This window comes from Octopus bimaculoides, chromosome 3, assembly GCF_046866305.1.
Source record: "Octopus bimaculoides isolate indiv1 chromosome 3, ASM4686630v1, whole genome shotgun sequence".
In the NCBI taxonomy this organism is placed as follows: domain Eukaryota; kingdom Metazoa; phylum Mollusca; class Cephalopoda; order Octopoda; family Octopodidae; genus Octopus; species Octopus bimaculoides.
The window spans coordinates 29,478,706-29,499,335 of record NC_142930.1 but is presented as its reverse complement, the minus strand read 5'-3'; the positions used below and the strand labels follow the sequence as shown (position 1 = coordinate 29,499,335).

The 20,630-nt window shown below is 33.9% G+C and overlaps 1 protein-coding gene and 1 long non-coding RNA gene across 3 annotated transcripts in view; one reads left to right on the top strand and one right to left on the bottom strand.

The window, feature by feature from the left end:
- Window positions 1-132: 132 nt before the first annotated feature.
- LOC106874782 (CCN family member 1) overlaps window positions 133-20,630 on the bottom strand; it is a 383,540-nt gene continuing 363,042 nt past the window's right edge. Inside the window, exon 7 of the mRNA XM_089348348.1 lies at window positions 133-406. Within this exon, the coding sequence (XP_089204474.1) occupies window positions 146-406 (261 nt within the window). The 3' untranslated portion in view covers window positions 133-145. The remainder of the gene's footprint in view (window positions 407-20,630) is intronic.
- Window positions 303-20,602, top strand: LOC149136488 (uncharacterized). Of its 2 annotated transcripts, XR_016240994.1 has the most exons (5): window positions 303-430; window positions 1,674-1,798; window positions 11,011-11,103; window positions 12,366-12,443; window positions 20,575-20,602. It is a non-coding gene; the product is annotated as an uncharacterized LOC149136488 (long non-coding RNA). The 2 variants fall into 2 exon arrangements; XR_016240993.1 differs by lacking the exon at window positions 20,575-20,602 and having other exon boundaries at window positions 12,366-12,524.

Sequence of the window (20,630 nt, the reverse complement as noted above, 5' to 3'; positions counted from 1 at the left end):
TCATCATTATATATGCGATTGCATGTATGAATGCATGAAATATTATCTGCCTGTGTATGTTCCTCCAACAGAGGTTTTGTTATATATATTTTCTCCGCCACCATCTATAAAATATTCTTCTCTATCGATCTCTTTGAATGTTTGGTTATGAATCAATAATTTTATTTGCGTAACATTTATGTCCACATTGGCATTTTTTAATCCACATGAACGATAGGAACACGCGTTCGCGTTTGGAGCATTCAAATTCAATCGTCCGATGACGTGTTATTTGTGGATAACAACAACGGTTTACTTTACAGTTTGAACAGAACTTCAGGCGGTGTTCCTTCACGCTGCGGCAGTCTTGAAATACGATGCGGTATTTTTCGTGAGCCTTTGCTGTCGGTGTGCATTTTTTGTGTTTCTGAAAAGACAGAAGTAAAAAGAGGTAATTATTATATCAATAAATTAATACATATATGGCTAATACAACATTTTCCTGCATACGCTGGAGCCTTTATTGTTTCGATCGACTCCCTATGCTAGATGCATTAATTTGCTTACATTTCATTCTCACACACATACACACGCACACACAAACATGCACATATACAGGGATTGAATAAACGAATGGCACACTCCGTCCGCTCCCTGACAAAGTAGCTCCATAAGTAGCTCCATATTGCTCAACTGGCCGGTCTGAAATGAAAATATATCTCTACACTCCTTCGTGGGGCATAAAGTCACATATAGTAAATGTAATGAATTCCACAGCGGAAGAAACATTACAGAGGTACGCATACGGATTAGGTAACACTGGTGAAAAAATAATTTAATCCTTAAATTTGTTGGATACAGACTCTATTTGGAAGATATGACAAATTCATCTTTGACGCATGAAGGTATGTTGTCTGCCCCACTTTCTTTTTACTGTACATGTACAGATTACGTATTGTCACTGCTTAAGAACAGTCACATCTAATACAGCTGTAACTGTTCTTCATTCTTTCCTAAATTTCAGAAACCAAACATCCTTGAAGACCCTCCAATGTTAAGTCATTGTCCAGTTTGCTCATTAAGTTCCGTCAATGTCAGCATAACAGATATACATATAATACCCGCATCAAGAAAAATATGCTGTATTCTATCACATCCTAAATGCAAATAGCACATATGTAGAATACACAACATTTCTACAGATGCTATAGCTGCCATTAGTGAGAATATTTTCTAATGAATGCAAACTGTCAACATCGCGACTACTGCATCACAGTGAATGACTCTCCTCTTCAGAGCCACAAAAAATTCACTTGACTAAAATTTCCTTGCCGTATACAAAGCTTGTGTAACTAACATTGAAACACTGCTTTCAGATCTGGTCCAAGAATGACACTACACTCATTCAGTCAAAAGAAATCCATTTAACGTGATCAATGCAAAATGTCTTAGGAAAAGGCTTAAATCTCAGTCTTACAGACGTGCATACTCTCTTCATTTTTTTTTACCAGCAATAATGAGTTCTCTACTCCTCAAAACTTGCGGCTGTCGACCACTTCTACGAAACTAATCTCCTCTATCCCTTCACCTTATCCAAATCATATTCACGTCCTATTTCAAGCTCTAACACCTAATCACAGTCCTTCATCTACAAGTAAAATTTTCCGTAGCCATCATTTCGATTCTGTTTACAGAATGTTAACCGAATTTTGCACGTGCATTCACATCTATTTGAATAAACTATGGATGATCTATTGAATACAAGTGTTGCTAAATACAGTGAAATTAGGGTTAAATACATTCTGAAAGGAACACAAGTGTGAGTAGGTCCCTTTTCCTTGATCTTTGAGAATGTTTTACAGCTGCAGAACAAATATTTTAAAAGTGCACATACTTGAAATTCATACATACATACATACATACATACATACATACATACATACATGCATACATACATAATACATATATATATATATATATATATATATATATATATATATATATATATATGTATATATATATATATATATATATATATATATATATATATATATATATATATATATATATATATATACATATATATATATGTATTGACATGTGTGTATTTTTGTGTTTATATTTGTAAGTGTATGTATATATGTGTATGTATATATATATAAGCATATTTATATGTATATATATATATACATATATATACATACATACATATATATATATATATATATATATATATATATATATATATATATATATATATATATATATATATTTTATCATACAACACATGGCAGTTGTTATCAATGCCTTTCCTTAAACTTCTTGAACTATACATTTTTTCAATTTTATTAGTTGCTGGGTAAAGTGATTCTGCGTTTAATAATCATGAATAGTCTTCCGGTTTCTATACTTGTAATTAGCGATCAATTTATACTTTCACGGAACAAAACAAAAGTTTCAATTGTGAAATTGAATAAATGGAAATCCGAACCACTATAGCTTTTTAGTATTTCATTGCAAAACATCGTTATTGTTTTGAATAGAAACAACAAATTATTGATTATTCATTCTTTTCCATGGAGTCAATTTTATCTTGTTGATCTAAACTTAATGCATCAAAAATTACAAAATTAAAAACAAAAAACACATATATACAATTTCACCGTAAACAATTCATTAACAATTTTTACAGAAGCGTGGAGGAGCGTTGATATATACACCATAAAGACGTGCCAGTTTAATTTTTTCCAGTTTGGAGTTAAAATTTCGTCGATTTAAACGTAGCATTTCGTTCATGAATAGTGTATCTATGTCATAAAATATGCAATGCAAAAGTTGGTAAAGTGGTATAGCACTGTAATAAATACCTTTCAATAATTAATAATGGTCATTTATCAAATTTAACTAGGCATCCTGCTTCTCAAAACATATAGATTAAGTGTCACAGGAATATTTTCCCCGTTGCGATTAATGAGAATTATGTCTGGCTTTCAAGTCTCAAAGCTACAAACCTAGATTTCCAAATCAAATTTTGTTTAGATGATGACATAAATAAGGAAATATTTAGATACAGACATGAGATACCAGCTAGTATTAATAAGAACGATTTCTCATTTAGGTACAAGACCAGAATTTACAAAAAATAAAATTTAAACGTCGGATCTGTTATCCTGAAACTAATTAGCATACAGGTGTTGTCAGCTTCAATAATAATCGGTGTCTCAATACTGCAGGCGGTTTCTTTTTGGATAAAAGGAATTTAATTTAAATTTAATGACACAATGTTTAATTTTTTTAACATCTGTAGAAGAAAAGTTTCCATATATATTAAATGTTTGTATGTTATATGTTGTTGCACATATAGCTTTATATACAATGAATGTTTTTGAAATCTTAATCTCCCAATAGCCTTCTAGTACTTAGTCTCCTAATAATTTTCATATTTTATTTAGATTTGCTTTAATAATAAATATATTTACACAACAGCGCTGAGTTGCGCTAAAACGTCTGTCTATTTTGATTGAAAGTCTGATTAAAAAGTATTTTAGTGAGTGGGGCACCAAGGTTGTCACATAATTCCACATAGAAATTGTACAAAAATATTCAATTGATCATTTTCAAATAGCCACGTAACTGACAAAAGTAAATTTAAGCTGCTGACCACCAGCAGAGCGCAGACGATATTAGCGTCAAGAATACTCTGATGATATTCACATTGCAATTAATTATTCTTCAAATATAGTAGAATTACACATAGAGATTAGAGAAAGTGGGAGGTCCCAGACAAGCTATCAGGGTGGAGGCAGGGGACAGTTTATCAAAGTCTTTACTATTGCATTTTATATAGAAGTATTTAAAACAGAAAGGGAAAAATGCTTTAGTAACTGGTTCAATTTTTGATATTGGAAATATTAATATTTAAAAAAAAAACGATATAGCCTCTTATTATTATTATTATTATTATTATTATTATTATTATTATTATTATTATTAGTAGTAGTAGTAGTAGTAGTAGTAGTAGTAGTAGTAATAGTTGTTGTTGTTGTTGTAATAGTAGTAGTATAATTATGATTGATAGACTTATTGTTGCATAATCGATAGAGCAGTGAACAAAATAATTTGAGACATTTGAGACTGGCGCCCAATACCGTTCGGCTTTTTAAAAAAAATAATTGGTTAAAAAGATAGAAAGAGCAGTCAAATCTCCGTCAGACTACAGCTTGGCTTTAAAAATATATATAATAAAATGAAGGATACTTTAGCCAATGCAGTGAAAGCTATACTCAAAAAAGCGCAACGATCAATGCTGCCTTTTCTTTTATAATAATCTGCTAGATTATGGTTAACCCGGAAGTAATCAATTTGTGATATTTATTTACATTTTGGGTTCAAACTCCGTGATTTTTGACATTCCTTACCTTCTTATAATGTCCCTAAAAGGAAGTACTAAACTTTGAACAAGTGGAATTTATCCTAAAGTTCCATTGAAGTTTGCAAACGCAATCGAAGTGCTGAGTTTCGGTAGGAATTTCAATCAAATCCGCCCACACGACTTACCATTCCTCGAATTAGAGATGGAAATGTTTACAAATATCCAAAAGAAACTTTCCAGAAGACTGCAGACATAAATGAGCCCCGCAAAACAAGAAAAGTTAGTAGAGACATTATCTGAGTACAAGAGAATATGTGCAGCAAGTAAGGCGTGCGACGAAATTTTAAAATCAAGCGTTCGTTCAGTTTTAAAGTTCTGTCACTGGTATAATTACATTCCAAGTAGAGTCCACACTCTCAATGAAAATGATCCGGATCGAAATGTGTAAAGGTGTAGATGATTCACAGTTTCAAATAAAAGTGTTTACAATGCTGAGACTAAATTTAAAATAAGTGGCTAAATTAATCCGATGCAGGCGACCAGAAACTTCGAATATAATCTAGGAATATCTTGTCAATATACCAGAAGTTAGAATATGGTGTGGCTAATCATGAGTTGGACAATTATGTCTTGATGTGTTTGTATCTGGTCTTATTTATTGAAATTTTCTGCGACAATCTCTCATGCCAACCATTCAAGACTACTTTGAAGATATGGAGATGTAGAGTTATATTTCCAGCATGATAATATAAAGGCCTACTTTGAAACTTTGTCAAACTCATAAATCGGCCGAAGAGGTTTCGTATAATACATGCAGCATTAACCGATCCTCACACCGCTCGAATTTTTTATAGGGATATATAAAAGATAATGTTTACGGTACAAAACTAGCAACGATCGAGGAATTTAGGGCGGCCATTGAACGGGAATGCGCACAAATAACGAATGAAAGGTTGAAACATTGCTTGATATTTGCAATTCCATTGGTTCGCGTTATCAACAGTTTCTGGACCGGAAAGGATATCAGAATTAAAAATAAATTTCTGTCTGTAGATTCTTTTTAATTTAAAAAGTTATATATATTTTAATAAGCATAATCATTCAAAATGTACATACATTGAATGTATGTATGTATGCCTCCCCTCTCTCTCTTTCTATCTGTCTATCTCTGTTTATCTATACCTGTGCATGTATGCATTTATGCATGTATGTATGCTTGTATTCACAGATTCGCAGAATTAACGGAAATGAAAGCGAATCAGTAACATTATTATTAATGGTGGAGGCGTGCTAGAGAGCATCCTGCAATATGCTTAGTTTTGTCGCGTAACGTTATGAGATCGTATCTCGTTGTACTCAGCTTCGTATTGCATCTATTCAGGCTTCATGGTTATAAGTACTAGGATGCCTTTATTTCATTGCATTGTCTTAGTTGCAAATGCGTGGCTTATAACAGACTCATACAAAAAAGAGCGGAGAATTAGCAGAAACGGTAGTGATATACAAAATGCCTGCGGTATTTATTTACATTTCTGTATATTATGTAGTAATGTCGCCCAGTGGTTAGGGCAGCGGACTCGCGGTCGTAGGATCGCGGTTTCGAATCACAGACCGGGCGTTGTGGGTGTTTATTGAGCGAAAACACCTAAAGCTCCACGAAGCTCCGGCATGGGATGGTGGTGAACCCTGCTGTACTCTTTCACCACAACTTTCTCTCAATCCTACTTCCTGTTCCTGTTGTGCCTGTAATTCAAAGGGTCAGCCTTGTCACACTGTGTCACGCTGAATATCCCCAAGAACTACGTTAATGGTACACGTGTCTGTGGAGTCCTCAGCCACTTGCACGTTGAATATCCCCAAGAACTACGTTAATGGTACACGTGTCTGTGGAGTGCTCAGCGACTTGCACGTTAATTTCACGAGCAGGCTGTTGCGTTGATCGGATCAACTGGAAACCTCGACGTCGTAAGCGACGGAGTGCCAACAAGTAGTAATATCACTCCGAAGTAAAGTTAGCCTTTCATCTTTCTACAGTCGATAAAGTTATGTAACCATCGAGTACTGGGATCGATATTATAAATTAACATTATGTTCAAATTTCTGCTCTTCTAGATAGAGATTACTTTTATTAAATATTATTATCATTGTTCAGTAGTTTTATTTTTATAACGTGCGTTCACTTCACTACCGACGGCAGCTCTGTGTGCCTTGGGTATGTGTTGTGGTTTGTTGTGATGCTCTTCTGGTTACTGTATTGAAAGTGTTTTGCGTAGGATGTGTGCAGTGCCCAGTAGTGCAATTTTCTGTATTTTATATATATTTGTAAGTCCTGGTGTTTTTGTTATGTATTTGTCTGAATATTTTTTTATTATACCTAAGACACCTACTATGAGGGGAATTGTTTCTGTTTTTAGATTCCACATTCGAGTTACCTCTATTTCCAGGTCTTTGTATTTTGAAAGTTTTTCCATTTCTTTTAGGGAAACGTTGTCATCTGCTGGTATTGATACATCAATTAGAAAGCATTTTTTTCTTCATGATCCTTGACAACTATATCTGGTCTATTTGCCTTAATTTCTCTATCTGTGTGTATTGGCATATCCCAGAGTATGGTTTATTATTATTATTATTATTATTATTATTATTATTATTATTATTATTATTATTATTATTATTGTTGTTGTTGTTGTTGTTGTTGTTGTTGTTGCTGTTGTTGTTGTTATTATTATTATTATTATCATCATTATTATGAAAGATTTTCGATGTGAAAATACAGTTTACGTTTGCGCTCGTAATTGGATGCTGTAACCTGGAGTGCTTTGAGATATCCACTACTGTAGGAGGTTATAAAACCACAGAACGAACAATATTTTCTGACATTTCTATTTTTTGGTAAGATATAATAGTGAATTCATTGACGTCTAGTCAAACAAATATTTTTTTCGGCGACATATCAACAGTCAATGCACTCGGTAATTAAAATGGTAACTGTGCTTGTGATGTTGCAACACGCCCATCAACATCTTATTTCAAGTGAGAAGAGTATTGCACAATGGAAATATTTTAGAGGGTACTGGCACTGTATTTGGCATGCCTGAGATATCATCTAATTTTTTTCATTTGTCACCTAAAGATATAAGTATGACCTCAGACGGAACGCATTTGGTTGGCTCACTCAAGTCTGGTTTACGGTTAACAATGGTAGCAGCGCCAGCAGAAACAGCAGCAGCAGCGGAGCAGCCATGAAAACGCAGTATCAGGGTAAATAGTAGCTGTGCAGTGGGTAGCGCAGACATAACAGAAAGCCTTTGATGAAATATTATAAGGACAGTACTTCATATAGACAATTTTAAAATTTGTTTTCCACATCACATGGTCACGTGGCAATTTTAGATTATACAGCACTTTTCTGGGATCAGAAATCTTAGGCCGGAGTAAGATTCCGTTAACCTCTTCTTTCTTAATATAGGTTTCCAATTTTAGCACAAGGCCAGAAATTTCAGTGGGTGGTGTGAGGAGCAAGTCGATTACTTCGACCCAAGTCTCTACCGTATATTTATAACGTAATCGACTCCAAAAAGATGTAAGGCAAATTCGACATCGGCGGTATTTGAACAGAAAACCTAAAGATGGACGAAATGGAAACGATTTTGTTAGTTCGCCACCTTCCTTCTATCTAAATATTAACTATTAATTTACTGAAGACGAACAGAATATAGAATTGAGCAGATGTGGAGGAGGAATCCGCCTTGAGGTTTGGAAAAATACCCACTTATTCTCGTCGGACTGTCGTTGGAAATTTCATCTTAATTCTATCATTTCACAAGCTTTTATCCTTAAATTTTGAGGCTTTTCAGTAAGGCTGAACGTTGAGGGTTTGCAAAGCTACCACACTTAGGCAGTGTGAGCATATGTGTAGGTATGTGTGTGATTATTGAGTGATTCTGAGAGAGAGGGATGGGGGAAAGAGACAGAGAGACATATAGATGAAGGATACGAGACAAAATGTAAATAATATTTGTGGAACATACATTTGATCATAGATTTTATTGGAAGAATTGAAAATTTTGTCGGGGAAAAGTGTAAGGAGCAGATCAAAAATGAGAGATAGAGAAAGAGAGAAACTGAGAGAGAGAGAGAGAGAGAGAGAGAGAGAGAGAGAGAGAGAGAGAGAGAGAGAGAGAGAAAGAAAGATAAAGTGAGAGAGAGAAAAAAAGAAAGATAGAGTGAGAGAGAGGGGAAACAGCATTAGGAGGTGTTGTATCTAAGAGTGGTACGACATGTCTGTATTGTAATCGTGGCAGAATGCTGTGGAACCAGTTTTAAGTATTTGGTGGAAGTAGAATAAAATAAAATGTTGATCCGTTCCTTTGATCATAGAAATATTGAATGGTTTTCTTCCCTTTTACGGAGAATGCCATGTGCAGACACATGCATCGATATACACCTCCCACCCCACGTAAATATATATATATATATATATGCGCGCGTGCGTGTGTGTGTGTGTGTGTGCACAATTACAAATGTTCAGAAAGACCAAGTGACGAAGGGAACTTGAAAGAAGTATAATAAATGTAAGTGAATAGACGGTTCGACAAATTGACAAGTAGGTGACATTTTGATACATTTATATAGAAGAAGAAGAAGAAGAAGAAGAAGAAGAAGAAGAAGAAGAAGAAGAAGAAGAAGAAGAAGAAGAAGAAGAAGAAGAAGAAGAAGAAGAAGAAGAAGAAGAAGAAGAATAAGAATAAGAAGAAGAAGAAGAAGAAGGTGGAGGAGGAGGAGGAGGAGGAGGAGGAGGAGGAGGAGTAGGGGGAGGAGAAAGCGAATCAAAGAGAAAGTGTCTGAGAAAGTCTGAGATAGAAACATATCTGAAATGATCAAATTCAGCACTCGTTTGAAATGGAATATAACTTTTGTACAAATACGCTAAGGTATTCATGTTAAAATGCACATCAATTCAATTTGTCAATGGGAATTGCGTTCACACTTGCAGCCGAACGCATACATTCTGCCTTGCCAATTATTTTTCATCCAATAAGTATTTTCTCAATGTTTTTGTCAAATTTTCGTCATACAGAATATAATCTAAAATGAGAAAATTTATTCAGTCGCTGACTAACGTTAGTTATTTTTTCCTTCTTAAAAATTTATCTATAACATTTAGGAGTTAACTCGATATACGATGCCTTATTTTCACATTTTCATTGAAATGTAACCATACTACATCATAAAACTTCAGAAATTAAGAATATTTTGAAAAAGTGTATGATTGACATAGTACGAAAGTTACGTGTCAAATGCTCATTTTGGTGAAATTAACAGGCAAATCTTTAAGTGCCCTCTCTGGTCTTAAAATACATACGGGCACATCGGTTAATATAGTCCTGAGATGAACGTATATGAATGAAGGATGGCATCATGATTTCTGGAATGAGTTTATAATACGTCTATTCAATCAGAAGTTACATATGACAAACCTCCCAAAGAACATCACTTGCAGTTGAAACAGTGTCAGTTTTTTTTAAATGCAAAGGGCATTAAAAAAGTTAGAATAAATAAAAATATACTGTGAGAAATATAAAGATTATTTGTCAGATATTAATACGTGAAGCAACTGTGAACGCAAAGACGGACGAAATGACGCCAAGTATTTCGCCCAGCTGTGGTGCCTAAGTGGTGGAAACGTTACCAAGCGGAACAAAATTTTAAGTGATGTCTCTTCTGGCTCTTTTCTATTCTTAGTTCAGATGCAGCCGCGATCGGCTTTGCCTTTCATTCTGTAATCGACTATCCCTTCCCCTCAAAAATTGATAGCCATATACGGAAGTTAGAAAGAAGTATCTATATTAATAATATTAGTAACGCGTGAGGCGGTGAACTGGCAGAAATGTTAGCTCGCCGGGCGAAATGCTTAGAGTTATTTCGTCTGTCTTAATGTTCTGAGTTTAAATTCCGCCGAGGTCGACTTTGCCTTTCATTCCTTCGTGGTCGATAAATTAAGTACCGGTTGCCTAGTGGGGTCGATCTAATCGACTGGCCCCTTTCCCCAAAATTTCAGTCCTTGTGCCTAGAGTATAACAGAATATTGGCATTGTGTTGACAAAATTGTTAGAGAATTGGATAAAATGCCTCGCTATACTTAGCCATGTGCGAACAGGTGCTGTATTGAAACACCTCTGAAATATTACGACTTTTCTCCGTCCTGGCAGGATAAAATAAAATATCACTCTAGCACGGGGCTATATGTAATCGCATACACATTTCCTCCCACAATTTTGTGGCTTTCTGTATATGTTATCAACGATAACAATAATGTAAATAAGACACATGTACAAAAGCACAACATTTGGGGTTAAGAGTGACACAATCATGTACAGGATTGCATCACAGTACCTTTTCTATCAACCCTCAGAATGGTAAATTTCTAATTAAAATCTGACATGGATTTAACTACATATTTCAGACTTACGGGTCCGTTGTTCAACGATTACTGTTATCTACGGCCACAGATACAAAATCGTAATTTCAGGTTGCAGCATGCATGGTCACATCTATAGAGCGTAATAGTTTACTTAAGCGAATTTAATCAAAAGACAACATCCATCGATTATGCAATTCAAACATTAAATTATGATTATAATATTAATTCTTGACAGAGGCGCAATGGAAGACGAACTTGGAATGAATTTAAGTCAGAACGTGGTGAGGTATGACTTAAGAATCGTATCATTATATCACAAAGAAGAGAGGTAAAACATTACAACCCTATGTTCAATATTTTATAGAACGTATTCAATGCTCTGATGACAATTTGCATTTCTATCACTTTTCAGATTCACTCTACAGTTACCGTTGAAACAAGTATAGACAATATAGCACAGTTAACGAAATCCATATTTGCGTAGTGTGCCTGATTATTAGCTTGCATTAAAATCCCTGCATGTGACGCTATATTAAAGTGGTCGTTAACTAACATATGTATGAAAGAATCCACGTCCGACATTAACCCTTAAAAAAAACATGCTACAAATAACCTTCCCACTGTAAGGAGAAGACCAGGCAATTGGGAGAGAATGCTAGTCGATTACATCGATCCCAGCACATAACAGGTAATTAACATATCGATCCTGACAGTATAAAAGGTGATGTCATCCTCCACGGGATTTTAACTCAACGTAGAAATGGGCGAGATACCACTAAGCGTTGTCCAGCGTGCTAACGATTTTCCCAGCTCGCCGCTTTGCATGCCATAACTAGTGATAACAAACTAGGCTAGAACCAACTTATTTATGTAATTTCATTTACTCGTTCAAGTAAATATAAATAATGTATCAGAATTAATTTAAATCGATTGCAAATTCCGGTTTCCGAATACTGTAACCACGTAACAATACAAAAAATGTATGATTACCATGAAAAGAAACACTAAAATTTTATTTTGAATAATATGTAAACGTTGTAGAAATTAAAAGAAGTTTTTGGAAAATATAGTTTTAGTGCACTAAGAATCAAATCTTTTTTATGCGTTATTGTTATACATTAAAAGTACACATATGCCTCGTTTTTGTATATCTCAATGGTTCAGTACTTTACAGTAATTCATTATTTTGCGTGTTATTTTCTCTTTAAATTGTTAAAGATCTTCTTGCAGTTCTGCTTCTTGTAGGATTATCCCACAGAATCGTATTTAGATGAATAAGTAAACCACTTTGCTGCTTAATCAATCGGAAATAATATACCTTACATATAGTCTGCTTCTTTCAGGTTTCTCTTACAATCACATAATAGAAATTTTTTCAAATATATTTTTAAATGCAAGTTTGGCGAACATGTATCTCACTTCATTTCGTAAGTTTTCTCTTTTGAGTGCCAAATGGTTAGCGGGAAGATATTTTAGTACAAGAATTGTCACAGACTTCTATCATTTAATTTTCTAAGATCTTTCTTTTGTATCTTATATGGTTAGCAGGTTATATGATATTAATTAGTTTATTTCTTTTTTTGCTTTCAGGAATACGTATCGATGGAAACTTTGTGGAACGTTGAGGAAGCTGCGTCTCTATACTTATCTGTTCGTAACGTGTGCAAAGTATTTATTTATAATGAATCACTATATTTTGTTTATATAGACAGATGATGTTTGTTATAAATAATAAAAAGATCAAACGAATGTAATGTTTATATTCAAGTGTCGAGAGTAAAATCGTTTCTCGAATTACTACAAGTAGCCACAAAATCCCACAAAAACAATACTCTAAGTTTATTTTTTTTAATAGTTTATTGTAAACCGGGATGCGTTACATCTGAAAATAAAAGGGAAACAGTGGTATGAATTTAGCTTCATTAGGTTTTCTGCAACAAAGCTGAATTGTGGGCTACACAGAAGCAACATCAAAGTGTATGATTTCATACCAAAGTATTAGAGGCAAGAGAAAATATTTTATCAACATAAAGTAGTTTCAAAGCGAGCGATTACAAATGTTAATAAGGGTTTCATTTAAATGTAGCCTTCAAATGGGAACGCGAATATATGAAATATATAGTAGTCTATGCTGTATCACCATGGATTTTCACTCTCCGAGTTGCTTTCGTTTTCTGCTCAATATGCATTTATGAATTTTATACTTTCTTCTCTATTAATTTCGTTTTTGGATTTGGTTTGCAAGATTTTTTAAGTGATTTCGTGTGTTGAAGCATATTCTGTTTTGTCTGGGGAGAGTCATTTTCTTATGCCTTAAAATTTAACACGCTCACCGTTAAAATTTCCACTTATTTCTTATTTTTATTTTCCTAATGTTTTATTTTCTCTATTAATGTTATAAAAAAAACTGATGTCTTTTTAATAAATTTTATTCTATTATAAATAAGCACACATACATACGCACGCAGACACACACACACACATATACACACATACACACACGTAAGAAATCTCATACAAACATACACAAGTACATACACTCACACAAACAGATGTTTGTGCTGGGTGTTTCAGAAATTTACCTCACAATCACACGGTTTCGTGTATTAGATAAATAGCAGACACAGCAATGAAAACTGGATCAATTTCATGGATTTAAAATTTCGTGATGTTTATTCAAATACTGACTCCAGGAAAAGACTACAAAAACACATATATCTATGTTTGTGTATGTATGTGTGTGTGTGTGGTAAGACGCCTGCTTCCTTACTACATTGTTGAGAGTTCATTCCTACTGCGTGGCACCTTCGTCAAGTGTCTTCTACTGTAGCCTCGTGCCGACCAAATCTTTGTGAGTGGATTTGGAAGACAGAAGCTTAAAGAAGCCCGTCGCATATATATATGATATATATATATATATATATATATCAGTATCCTGCTTCTCCAACATACTGAGAATTCAGAAATAGCAGCCAAAGAACTACTGATTCCAAAACTACAAATTTTTCTCTAATTGATAGCGATATTTATGGTACACACAGAACAAAAAACAGAAGAGAAGAGTAGAAAAAAACAAACCTGCCTTTAGTTAATTTGATACGATGTTTCACGGTTAAGGGTATGAAATTAACTAAAGGCAGGTTTGTTTTTTTACTCTTCTCTTCTGTTTTTTTTTGTTCTGTGTGTACCATAAATATTCTAATAAATTTATTAGAATATTTGGCTGAAGATCGGAATGGGGAAATTCATACCCTTAACCATGAAACGTCGTACCAAATTAACTAAAGGCAGGTTTGTTTTTTTACTCTTCTCTTCTGTTTTTTTTGTTCTGTGTGTACCATAAATATCGCTATCAATTAGAGAAAAATTTGTAGTTTTGGAATCAGTAGTTCTTTGGCTGCTATTTCTGAATTCTCAGTATGTTGGAGAAGCAGGATACTGCTAATCTCTATATATTTATGATTATAAATGGTTTTACCGATAAGGTTTTTTCATACTGAGCTACCCGGCAAAATTGTTAATTATTAATTTTATTACTAATTGACGATTCCCTGCCCTGTATCTCTCTCTCTCTCTCTCTCTCTCTCTCTCTCTCTCTCTCTCTCTCTATATATATATATATATATATATATATATATATATATATTACTCTTTTACTTGTTTCAAGCCTATTCTTGTAACTCTAGTACTTATTCTGTCGGTGCCTTCTGCCGAACCACTAGGCTACGAGGGCGTACACACTACAACATCGGTTGTCAAGCGATGGTAGGGGGTCAAACACAGATACAAACACACAAATACATACATACACGCTCATATGTATATACGACGGGCTTCTTTCAGTTTCCATTTACCAAATCCACTCGCATGGGTTGATCGACTCGAGGTTATAGTAGACACTTGCTCGTGCGAGTAGCTGACTGTATGTTTGAAGTCATGTATGAGTGAGCCACGACTAACAGTTGTGATCCCAATGCTGTTACCTATGGCATCCTGCTGGAAATTTGTGTCTCGCCAGGGTAAGTACCATTGGTAGCCACTGCTTGACTGCTGCCTTTTAAGATATCATGCAGCCTAATTTTCCACCGATGGGAGTTCATATACATGCATGTGTGTTTGTCTGCGTGCTAAAGAAAACAAGAGCCCGTGTATGTGAGAATTTTTGTTCGCTTAATTTTGTTTATAATTCTGTGAATTTTTAATGAAACATGACGTATCAAAGATTGTGTAAATACATAAGAAATAATAAACTGTCCGGATGGGAAAAATCTGTTTAGGAGATTTAGATTAATAGAAGTTTTATAATTAAAACCCCTGTTATAGATTGTAGCGTATGTTACTGTCAAATATTTATTAAATAATTTTTCGATATTTTCTGATATATAGAATTGGAATTCCACTTGAGTAAAACTTGTTATTCCAGTATTTTATTACTAGAATTATAACGAGTGTAGATGAAATGAAATGATAATAAATGCTATATTTTTTACTCTATTCCCATTCGACGTTAAAATTTATTCGGTTCAAGAAGATAATTTGACAGGCTTGATACGGTGGCTTGCAAGTGCTACAGCGTGCCACATGCTGTTAGTAATATACTTAATTTTTAATTCGATGCGTTTGGAAGAACTCTTGAGCAATGTGGGTAAGAGGTTAGGGCAAATATCTAAGGTGACGTTAATAAGTGAAGACTCAAAGCACTGCCTTACTAAATTGTTAAATGATCCCATTAATTTTCAAGTAAGAGAGAAAATAAAAAAAATCCTGACAAGTGCGTCATTACCGGCAGGCCATTCGCGTGTAATAATTCTGAAATATCGATAGGTATATTCGATTTTGTATGCGGAACCGTCAACACGCATGTCGCGAATACCCGTATTACTCTCTCACGAAACTCAGTGTGAATGACCGAAATTAGCAGCAAGCAACGCTTTGTGATGGTGCTTCAACGTAGAATCTAGTTTGTGAAGACATTAACTATAGGGTTTACTTGGAATAAAGAAAAAGAGAACAACATTTGTGAAATGTTCCATAAGTATGATTAAATACTGAAGTATTTTCCAGATATTAAATAAAGAACTGTAACTGAATTGGCTTCAACTGAGAATCTTTATCCTGTTATGTTATCGACTAATGGATATCTTACTTCTCGCTCCTTACAAGCGTGTAACTATAGTGATTACTTTTGATATAAAGAAAGTTAAATTTTGCAGTGGATTGCTACCTTTGAATAAACGAACCACAGCAACTTATTAATACTTATTCTCTCCTTACTGAGATGAAAAGCAATATCGACCTTTAAAGTGAGTAGAAAGTAGTGGAGCTAAATTAAATCTCTTATTCATTGAATGTAGTGATCCGCAATATCTGACAACTCACTGCCATTAGAGGAGAAAATCAAGTTTTCTTAGATTCAAGTAATTTGTATAAAAGAAATATAATTAGTGAAACCGACTCAAGTACATGGACAAGTACAATTTTATTGACCAGACGAACAAAAACGAAATTTAACCTTTTCAAAATTAGAACTGATGATGTAAAGTATCTCGCATAAATACGGAGATCCGTTCTCACCTTATTTACAACAGGTATTTTAAAGTTGGTTGAAGATGCTCAGATTCTAGAATTGTAGTACAAAGTTATTGCATTCAGTAAAATCAAATTCACTATCCACTATTTGTCATCATATTGCAACATTCATTTTAAAATAAGAAGAATTCATAATGGCTTTATTGGTATGTGATGAGTTTATTAACGTAAGAAGAAAATATTTTATATTAGGAGCAATTGCGCTTATATCAATATATTATTGTAACAGAGTACACAGCTATTAGTTCGCTATTTTCATTATTGTAATATTTATGCACGCTCTAAATTTGGATAGGAGAAGAATTATTTAAGAAACGAGAACCTCACATGAATACAGTTTCTTTGCTTTGCTTGTCTTGACGCCAATTATTTGGCATAAAGTGATAGAGGTGTCGTTGTGACATATAGCTTGTCTTGAGCGTTTTTAGATGTAGTGGCGCCAATCCATGATATTATTACGGTTGTTCCAAGCAATTCACAAAAATAGCCAGGCAAGAAGAAATTTTACATTCTTATAACCGTTCCTGTCTCTACGCTCTCTCAGTCTTCTCTCATATTGCTATTAGTATTTGATAACGACAGAAAGAGACTGGAGACAGTCTAATTATTTGATAAACATATTTATTAGTTAGTCAAAGAATGACTGAGAGTGATGTTTACTGACTCGGGAGATGAATGCGGGTATGAGTTTGTGTGTGTGTGTGTTTGTGTGTGTGTGTGTGTGTGTGTATGTTTGTGTGTGTGTGTGGTGTGTTTGTGTGTGTTTAAGTGTGCTTATGTGTGTATGTGCGTCCGTGTACGTGACTTGAGCAGTGTTTTGATTTGAAATCTGATGGTCAGAGTATATTAGAGAAAAGAGGAATTTTTTTGAGATTTTACATGATACAGAAATAAAGGTGGTTGAATTGGACACATGTTTAACAGTGGAGAAGAAAAATGATAAGCATAGCGATACGAACAAATATTGGCATGACGTATTTCTTCACTGCAAGGGCTACTTCAGATTTTTAGTGTTGTACACGGGTATATTTGGCAGAGTCAAGACAGCAAATAAGTGTAAGCTTGTAATTGAAGCGTGTTGTCGAGTTAATATTTACCGACGAGCAGATTTTTGATGAGACCTGGAATACTGTGTCAGTAGTTTTACTATCTAAGTCATAAAAGTAATTTAAAATGTACGATTCAGTGGAGTGCTGTAAAGCATTAAGCGTTTATCAAGGTTGAATAATTTTTGTCAATAAAGACGGAAGCGTGATATATAAGAAGTTTTGCAAAGTGGAATATATGAAGCTGCAATAGGAGATGCTCATAGATTTTCAGGTCTAATCTATGCAACAACATTGAGAAGATATGGATTTCGGGAAGGACTTGTTTCAATGTAATTCATTGATAAGAGATAGGAACTTTGTCTTGTTGCATTGCTCCAGGGCAGTTGTGATGAAGCAGAACCACAAGAAGCCGGTAATCGATCGAACAACATGGCACGACTCACGCATCGGTGTTATACAATGCCTCCTCCTTGGCAACCATTACGTTGTATATTCTAATATGTGAATTTTCACGTACAACCGTGAACTAAGACAGTTGCAGTAGCTGTAGCTAACAGACTGTAATACACAATGGAAAAATTAGGCTCCGTTTGAGAACCCACTTTAGCAGTATTTGAGGCTAGAGAAGGAATTAATGCAATATTGCAGTTTCCTTCTGAGTATTTATTTCCCTCTGCCAGTGATCAATGTACGTAGTATGTAAATTACCTTGTGTGATATATAGTTTGTTCACTTCGTAGATGATTGCGTTTTGTGTTCAGGAATTACGACCAAAGTATGATTAACATAGATCATCATGGATCTAATGTATTGATTGCACACCACTGTGAATGCTTTAAGTATTTTTGTCTCATTTTTGTCGCTTCATTGTACATTTTATCCTTGTTCCTTTTCTTTTGGTAGCGTCCTGTAGTATTTGTGTTTCCAACTACCCAGAGCAGTATATTTTCATGTTTTCCAATTGGCATATATTCTGTTGTTCTTACAAGAGATTTGTAATATATACAAATTGTAGAAGATTTGAGAAGTCTAAATGGAGGATTTAATTTAATTATCAGAAGATAGCTATAAAAAATAAAAAAAAACGAGTGGTACATATACAAATTTAGAACAGCTACTGTTTAAAAGTGTTGATTAGTGAGAACTCTTTCATCAAGAGATTGAAGAAGGAGAGTCTGAATGTAATATCAAGGTATACAAGATGGGAGAACAATGCAGCCTGTATATGGGAAACTTAGCTCATAGGCAGTTATCATAGCTGTCACAGTTGAAGGCTTTGATTATGTAAAGGACAATAATACTAATTTTGCCGAAGTCCTGAAGGTTGGGGGGGGGGGGGGTACAGGTGTGTTTCGTAAAAGTAAGCCCAGTAGATATCTTCCTTCTGATGACGTTAGGAGAGAAATAATATTCAAAGTGATATTTCCGTACTCATTAAAATGTTTGTTAGAACTGATAGTGGTAGAATGGTAAGTAAACCTGTCTTAGTTATGCAAATTATTATAGACAACCGTATAGCAAAAATGGAAAAAAAAAAACATTCAGAAGTTTGGTGAAGTTAAAAGCCAGTTGCTAATCAGATGGTTTTAAGGTAATAGTTGAGATCAAGTCGAATTCGGACGCCTTATGTTATTATAACAATCACAGACGTTTATATACTTCAAGTGTGTGCTTTTAAATGTGTTGGTCAAATGAAACCGAGCATTTACCCTTTTCAGAACTGGTTATATTTTCATGCCCTTTTCAGAACGGGTTTTATTTGTTGAAATAAGACTTAGATGTAACGAATATTGCATGCAGTGTGGAGCTGGACACAAATTAAGCAACAATTACTGTCGTCTTATCAACAGAAATGCCATGTACTGAAAAAATTATGACGAAATGTTTTCTTCATTTTGGTCCGAATGTCATTTTACATTTAAGATTACAAGATGCGTTGCAATGTGGAATACAGATGCATCATTTAATTTATTCTTGATTTAAGATATTTACGTTCTGACTTCACATGCCACCGATATAAAATTTGCCGCTCATCATCGTGTTTTCATGAAGTTTTTAGCAAAAAGGAAGCTGATTTAATCGAATTATTATTCTCATCAAATTTCTAACCTTTGAATATGTTGGAAAGAATCTTTCAATATATAATATTTAAAATGGTAGTGGCTGATTGGAGCAAGATTTAGGTAATATTTACGGTAGTTCAGCGAAAGCTTTCAGACAACTAAATCATTTTGATTTTGCATTTTTCCCTGGCATCAGCTCAGCATACGTTGTCTTAATAAAAGAGGTTTTACTATTCTTTTCCTAGAGCAAGCGTCATGTCAGACCTGTTTTAAAATTCATATGTTTTTTTTTTTTTTATATCGTTAAATATATTATATGTTAAATGAACGTTTTCCAATAAAAGAATCTCTGGTTATATTATTACCACAATTAATACGAGTCACCTTCGGGTTTAAAGTAACACAAAATAACAAAACAAAAAAGAAAAAGCCTCAGGCAATATTTATTTTATATATATGCATGTGTATGTATATATATATATATATATATATATATATATATATATATATATTGTGTTTGTAGGCATATGTGGATGTGTGCGTGTGCGTGCCTATGAGTCAGTTTGTTTGACTGTAAATACGAAAATAGAGAATAAATTCCTTCAAAACATGCTTCATATTGGAAAGCTGGTTGTAAAATCGTGAGATTCTTTGTGTTGAAAAAGAAATATAAATACAAGGCAAAAAAGCTTTTATACACACACACACACACACACACACATATACGTATGTATGTATGTATGTATGTATGTATGTATGTATGTATGTATGTATGTATGTATATATGTATATATATATATATATATATATATATATATATATATATTACAAATAAATATGACGCACACGACTTTGATGATATGGTGTACGATAAAACAAAAACAAAATTATAATGAAAATAATTCGAGTGATCTTTATCTGAACATTTCCTTGTGCCGTAAATAATATTCCATTTACATGAAAAACATGTCAGTCGAAGATTCGATGTATTAGTAATAAATATTTTGGAATATTCTGTTTTATATTACATCTTATAGTATATTCTGATGTTTGAATATTCTGCTTATATTATATTTTTGCTATTTTTGTTTTATAAAGAAATGGTCATTAAGACGATGAAATCAGTGAAATGAACAGGCCGAGTACAAATAGAC